This window comes from Ipomoea triloba, chromosome 4 (assembly GCF_003576645.1).
Source record: "Ipomoea triloba cultivar NCNSP0323 chromosome 4, ASM357664v1".
In the NCBI taxonomy this organism is placed as follows: Eukaryota; Viridiplantae; Streptophyta; class Magnoliopsida; order Solanales; family Convolvulaceae; genus Ipomoea; species Ipomoea triloba.
The window spans coordinates 3,029,133-3,036,243 of NC_044919.1; the positions used below are offsets into that span (position 1 = coordinate 3,029,133).

Sequence of the window (7,111 nt, forward strand, 5' to 3'; positions counted from 1 at the left end):
CTATAAGGCTTAATATAACATTGGGTTTCAATTTTGTTTGATTTAATCTCCCGCAAGAATGTATATTGGGTAAATCTCATTTTTGTTTAATAACCTACAAACCACACTCCTTTCCTTTCAAAGAAAAAAACCTACAACCTATACATGAGAGATAACTACACAAAGTCCACAATAAAAAGATAAGATTATATGTGACAGACTCAACTTGATATTCTCGCTCTTATACACGCACATTGCACTGGATGTGCCCAAAACATGCACGTACCTCGTCTATGTTGCTGGTATAAATTTTCACTTACTCTTTACACAATTAAGTAGTGTTGTTGTTGCGTTTCCATTTAGGCAAGTAAATGAAAGCAATTCATAATTCTTATTAAAAGTTCTTAACCAAACTCAAAATACATTAATCACTACAAATTCATATTTATACTATCTAGTCTACAAAAAGGGAAAGGGATAAGGGGAATACAAAATTAAAACACTATGCTAAGTATCAAGGGCCCTGAGGAAACGCCAAGGCCCTGTTCCAGTCGCCATCCTGCATGCATGCAAAAAACACGTAAATATATATATACAAACATCGAGTCTTTATATATGGTAAAAAATAAATTAATTTGGCTAAGTTTTTGAATTTGAAAACTGCAAATTATTACCTCCAAAAGCCTGCAATGGTGCGAAGGAGCATGAAAATGGCTAAAGCAATCCAGATTCCGACGAAGCCGTTGGATTTCAGGAGCAGAAACTCAGATCCAACGGTCATGGCGGCCACAAACACCATAGAATATGCAGCGTAGAGAAAATCTGATGCCCCGAAGTTGACACCATCAAGAACGAACGCCATCGTGTTGATGGGTTGTGTGCCTGCAACAAACTGAGAAGTTGGATTCAATCAGTGCAAAAGTTGAAGAATATATATATAATCCCCATTGATGAAAGGTTAATTGATAGGGTTGTTGGAGATACCGGGACGCCTATGGTTATCATGCGAAGAACATTTTTGTCTTCAGAGAATGCTCCTTTTCCAAAGTATAGCCCCACTCCCACTAAGATAACAAGGGCATGTCCCAATATGATTCCCATCTGCAAATATAACCACATTTTGTATCAAATCATACTTTGTAATCATAATGTTGCAAGTTAGTTTGAACTGGTAAACTGTGAGCAACTTAGGCTGGTTTATCTCTTTGTACATTAGGGTCACAAGGCTGAGTTTACCCAGTACATACCCTTAGACGATAGTGACTGTAATTTTCCTTGTCAAAAAAAGAAAAGAAAAAAAAAGTACATGCATGGCTGCATATATATATGTACCTGAAGTACTCTTGCTGCAGTGGCTCTAGCTTTGCTATAATCTTTCTGGGCAATTGCACCAGCAATAATTGCCTACACAAGATGAAACAGAAACTAACATTGATCAGCATCTGAAACAAACATTAGGCTCTTAGTATCATGCATTATTTATACTAACTAATGCTGTCTTAAAGTTGTCTATCCAACCACTTTGTTGGGCAGAGACCTAAAGGCCAGGCCAAGTCCAACACCCTACTTTTTGAAATATGGCAGGTAGATATAAGGAAATAAAGTTACTACTAAGTACTCTGTATAATTTTTTACATAGTGGTAAACGCTTGACCCTTACCTGTGCTGCAATGGCCAAGCCATCAGCAAGGAGAGATGTTGTCAACCAGACTTGTAAACAGACTTGGAATGCTGCCATGACTGTGGAACCAAGCCTAGCAGCAAGGGAAGAAGCCAGGGTGACACAGAATGTGGCAGCAATCACCCTAGCAAACAACCATAATCCTGCAGGTAGAAATTAGACCATATCATAAAACTCAGATCAGATGAACAAATGCAAGCCAAGGAAAGAAGACTACTAATGAGATTAATGGTAAAATCAAGTGTCACTTCGCTTACCATTCCTGAGAAATTTACTCAGCTGTAAATGTCTCGAACTAGGGGGCAACAACTCGACTTCTTTAATCAACTTGCAGAACAAGATCAGTACCATAATATACCTGTTAATCAAGGTGAGTAGAAGATATGTTAACAAGTTGAAAAGTTAAGACAATCAATGAATCAGAACAGAAAGTTATTAGGTCTGATAAGACCAGGCCAGCTTACTGAGAGATAACATGAGCAATGGCAGCTCCACTGACACCCCAATGGCAAGCCAATATAAAGACAGAATCCAGTACTATATTTACTGAATCACATACAGCTGTTTAATTTGCCCAGAAAACAAATATGAGTTTGGCAAGAAAAATCTCAAATTTCTTGAAATTTCAGCAAGCTAATATAATAAGATTAATGTTGCCACTACTTGCCTGTGGCATACAAAGGGGTTGTGGTATCCTTGAGACCGCGAAAGATCCCTTGGATCGCCAGTGACAGAAGCACTGCAGGGGAGCCAATTGATCTCAGAACAAGATACTTCAGTGCTGACTGTAACATGGCAGATCCCTGCATGTTTCAAGAAGAACAAAAAGAGATCAGATCATATCAGAGCTGTTAGTTATTTTCAGTACGAAACGAGAAAATGAGCAGAGAAACATACAGATTTGACACCCATTAAGCCCAGAAGTGGCCTGGCAAGAAGTGTGAGGAACACTGTTTGTAGGAGGCCAAGAATCATTCCCATAATTAGAGCTGTTGAAGCAGAAGGAACCTTCAGCCTCCCTCGCTTAACTTCCCCGTCGGCTCTTTCGTTCACATTAGTCTCCACAGGTGACACATTTTCTTCAACATCTGACAACAAAAACATAACTTTTTATCATCAGTTGATCCCAATACACATAAATATGAGTTAGTAGAAGTGGATTAGTACAAGTTTGCAGTGAAATCTCAGTTATTTCACTGATGGAAGGAGAGCCATTTGTGTCGCTGCTTCCCATGTAACCACTCCCCATGGTTTCAGCCTCAGAATTATCATCAGATTCTCCTGTCTCTTCTTCTGACCCTTCTTCTCCACTCTCAATCTGGGCCGCAACACCCCCTTCCGACCAATCATCACCTCTAGCCGACAATTCATTATTATTATTACCCTCCTTAACAGTCGTCTCCTCTGCAACAAACGAAGTAGTTATGTTCACCAGCGGAAATATCGTCACTTTGTTAGCCTGGTTTATAATTGAAGCCGCCACTCCCACCGCCGCAATTTCCACCGGCCCTATAATCACAATATATAAACATAAATGTACACGTGTTGCCTAGAGCCCATTAAAAGTAATCTGTGATGGACATATATAATATATAAACATTTTCAACTATAAACTTAGGCTTGAGATGAAACACATGCTTCAATTAAATATATACCCAAATGGCCGATAAAAGCGGTGTCGATCAAGGAAGCCACTGGATCGGCGGCGAGTGCCAAAGCAGCCGGGATTGCCATCTGCAGTATCTCCCTACCCAGATCATCCCACTTAAAAACTTTCCTGCAACCAACGACTCAGAACTAAGAAAGTCTGCATGTAAAGTTAAGTAAAATCAACAATAGATCTAATTCAAAAAATACTTAAAAACACAGATTCATCAAGATTATTTAACTACCTTGCTTGATAGAACACAACCAAGAACAACAGCATCCACATCTCGAATCGAAGGGGCGAAAACGGCAATGACAATTAAGATTATATTCTTCTCCGGTGGCCTGTAAGCATCAAACAAAGAAATGAACACTGCATAGCAATACTGTGAATATATGGAAGCAAAGAAGAGTACGGAAACTTGCTGTGCTTAGCTTACTCTCAGTAACGTAACGTACAGTTAGCTGGAGGTGATGTTTTGGTGGGTAAGGCTAAGGATGAGTACAATGCATATATACGGTAAAGCTAAGCTATATATATAGAGAGAGAGAGATTAGAGAGATAGAATGGCTTGGGTGCACATGCTAAGCATGATGAACACTCTAATTATCAGATATTTTGCCATGCAGTGATGCAAGCATTCAACAGAGCTACGTGAATATATTAAACTTTCTATATATATAAATAATAACAATTTTATTAATTAATGATTTTTTTTCAAAAAAAGAGAAGAGATTGAAGCATGTAATTCAAGTCTAAGTGTGTTTATAGAAATGATACTTTTAGGCCTAGATTGTAGTCATATTTGGAAAACTAATCATCAAGGTAATAACTAAAATCCTAATAGAAATAGCATATACTAAATATAAAAATGAAAGAACAAAGAAATTCAATAAAATGGAGATAAATGGTTTGGATTGTTTTTTTTTCTTTTTTTTTTTTTTACTACTACCTGTGACCTCCCATTTGGGAGAGTCATATAAGTGTCATTGAGCTAAAAGTTACTTGACAGGTTTATATTGTTTTAAATTGAATGGAACTGAATTTTAATGATATTTCATTAATTCACAAAACATGAATTCTGGGAATTAATAACATACGAAGAATAAAAAACAGTTAAATGTTTTTGTTTGTGTGTGTTGACCCGTGACGTACGTGAGTGTAATTGTGTAAATGGTGGTGTAGTGCATGTGGAAAGGTGAGAAAGTTGGCATAATATGATGGACGCATGTTAGTCTTATCCTTAAAAACGGAGCATGCAATATGGGTCGGGTCGGGTTAAATGGTTAAGATAGGATTGAACGTTTCCTAAACTCTTAATTAATACTAAATATTATATCCTTTAACCATGAAATTGACCAAATTTTTTAGACAAAAATACATTTTACTTTACCATTCTCAACCACCATTACATATAATAATTTACCATTACATATAATAATTTACCGGAAACTAGCTAGATGAGAGAATTGAAGCTTGAATAATGGTGATGTGATGGCTGGGATTCCGACGTGGAGGACAGCTCAGCTGCATGCAAGCGTGGATGGAAACGTGGAGGGCATCCCATGAATTGCCGCTAAGAACATCCACACCAATAGATTATTGATGATTTTTGGAATAGTATTTGCTTAGGTGGATGAAAGAGAGGATATGAGAAAGAAAGGAGAGTTGCTTGTATAAATAAGGGAAGAAGCACTGTTGTGAGCGTGTATCGCGCATAGCGGCGCCCAGCGGGCGCGTGTATCGCGCACAGCAGCGCCCAGCCCAGCGAGCACATGCAGTGCACCCGTTGGGCGTGTTACGTGCAACTGACAGCTCCACTTTTATTATTATTATTATTATTAAATCTATTTTATTTTTTTCATCCCCCAATTTTCTCTTTTCTAATCACACTTACAAAAATCCTTAAAAAACTATGAATAAACTCCATTGATAAGGTTTTCAAAAAAAAAAAAAAAAAGACCCCATTGATAAGGATGCTCTAAGTACGTTGTATAAATACAGCATCCGATGTATATATGCATATGGAGTGGCAAGTGTTGTGATAGTTTGTTAGCTGCGCAGTAAGATTCCATGGAAAAAAGAATTTAATTTCATCATAAAAAATAGAGAAAGGGTGTGAAATAGAACGCTAAAATTCTTGCTTTTGTGCTAGGTCACTAAATTTAGAAAGTGTGCAATTAATTTAAATTTTCAAACAAGTAAAATATGTGTAATTGAGATATTTTTTAATTTTTTTTGATAAAATTCTATCATATTATTTACATAGTATGTACTAATAATTGTTTTTTCCTCTACCATACTAGTTTGGAGTAAAGGTTGAAACATTTTTAACTTAAATTGCATTAAAAGAAATTAGAAAAATGTGCCAATTGCATATATTTTGCTTGTTTAATTTGATGGCATGATTACACTTTTTTTTTTTAAAGTTCAGTGACCCAATTGTACAAAAGCCGTAAGTCTAATTACTTATTTGACACTTAAAAAAAAAAAAAAACTAAGTTAAAGGTAGAACCGTCAAAACGGGCTTAGCCTGCCGGGCCGGCCCATCCCGCTCCCTACTTAGGTAGCGGCTTTGAAAATAGAATCCCTCTAAAGAGCAGGCTTTTTTGGCCCGGCCCATGGAGCTGTCCCCATTTTTTAAAAAAAAAATTATATATATATATATAAAATAAAGCAATGTATATTATATATTTTTTTAAATATGTATAGGTTATTTTAATTATTTTTGTATGTACAAATGATAAAATTTAAAAAAATAATAAGCTAACAATTAAAAAAATAGTCTGGCGGGGCCTGCTAGTCCGCGAGCCAAAGGCGGGGCAGTCTGGGCCAGCAAAACCTAGGCTTGCCTCGCCCTGCCAGCTTGACAACTCTAGTTAAAGGGTCACTTTCATTCTTTCAACACGAACCCTGGACAGGTGCTTAGCTCGCCCGACCTTCGTGTCGAGCTTGGTTATATATCTCCATGTTGAATTTTCCCTATAATATATATTATATATTTTGATTTAAAAATATATATTATATATTAAAGTGTTAATTATGTGGTGCAAGTTGTTGACTAGGCTTATTTAAGTAACTTAGTTTTTAATAACTATAAAGTGTTTAGTCAATAAGACTTTGTGCCTAATATAAAGCTTAATATATTTATAAGAAAAATAATATGCCTACATTATATAGCATTTAATGTAAATAATACCAATACACATCCTGAGTAAGTATGGAATAAAATGAAAAATTACTCTTGCAAGTCTACCACTCAAGAGACAAACACTAGAGATCAACACCACTTCTTTTTTACTATTATTAAGAGATTAGATTTTTCTCATAATAAATTTTATATTCAGTTAATTGTTAGACTACAAATATATCTAACACTCCATTCCCATGGAAACATCTCACTCCGACAATGAGATTTGGCAATATAATGCATGTAAGCAACGTAGAATTGACATGCATGGCATTATATTTCCGGCTCGTTGTTTGGTTGTGAGTAGGGTTATACTTGGGATCAGAAGTTTTCTCAAACAATAAAAATGGTTTATATATATATATATATATATATATATATATATATATAAACTTATTCAACACACTTTGAAAGCACTAAAAACTTTTTAACCGAGAAAATAACATCAGGAAACTGATGAAATCCATACTTTTTATCAAGACCCAAATTCAGAAACATACTTTGACTACAACATCACTGTACCAAATCATAACTTAATTAAACAAGGATTAGACAAAACTTTCCCTACAGAAATCTCAAATACTATACTTTCAAAGTTAGAATTCCAAACTTT

General features: G+C 35.9%; 1 protein-coding gene across 1 annotated transcript; it reads right to left on the reverse strand.

Annotated features, from left to right (window-relative positions):
* Positions 1 to 486: 486 nt before the first annotated feature.
* Positions 487 to 3,593, reverse strand: LOC116014730 (protein DETOXIFICATION 43-like). The gene is made up of 12 exons (XM_031254676.1): positions 3,553 to 3,593; positions 3,316 to 3,437; positions 2,858 to 3,169; positions 2,558 to 2,700; positions 2,328 to 2,463; positions 2,125 to 2,221; positions 1,918 to 2,018; positions 1,640 to 1,803; positions 1,312 to 1,383; positions 964 to 1,080; positions 654 to 871; positions 487 to 538 (listed from the first exon to the last, which is right to left on the reverse strand). Exons 1-12 carry the CDS (start codon positions 3,591 to 3,593, stop codon positions 487 to 489), a joined length of 1,575 nt encoding a protein of 524 aa, XP_031110536.1.
* Between the last annotated feature and the right edge of the window lie 3,518 nt (positions 3,594 to 7,111).

Coding starts and splice junctions, on each gene's coding strand:
- LOC116014730 (XM_031254676.1), bottom strand. CDS start 3,593: ATGTGGATGCTGTTGTTCTTGGTTGTGTTCTATCAAGCAAG. Junction 2,019..2,124: donor ATTGCTCATGTTATCTCTCA/GTAAGCTGGCCT, acceptor CTTGATTAACAG/GTATATTATGGTACTGATCT. Junction 1,081..1,311: donor CTGCAGCAAGAGTACTTCAG/GTACATATATAT, acceptor TTATATTTGCAG/ATGGGAATCATATTGGGACA.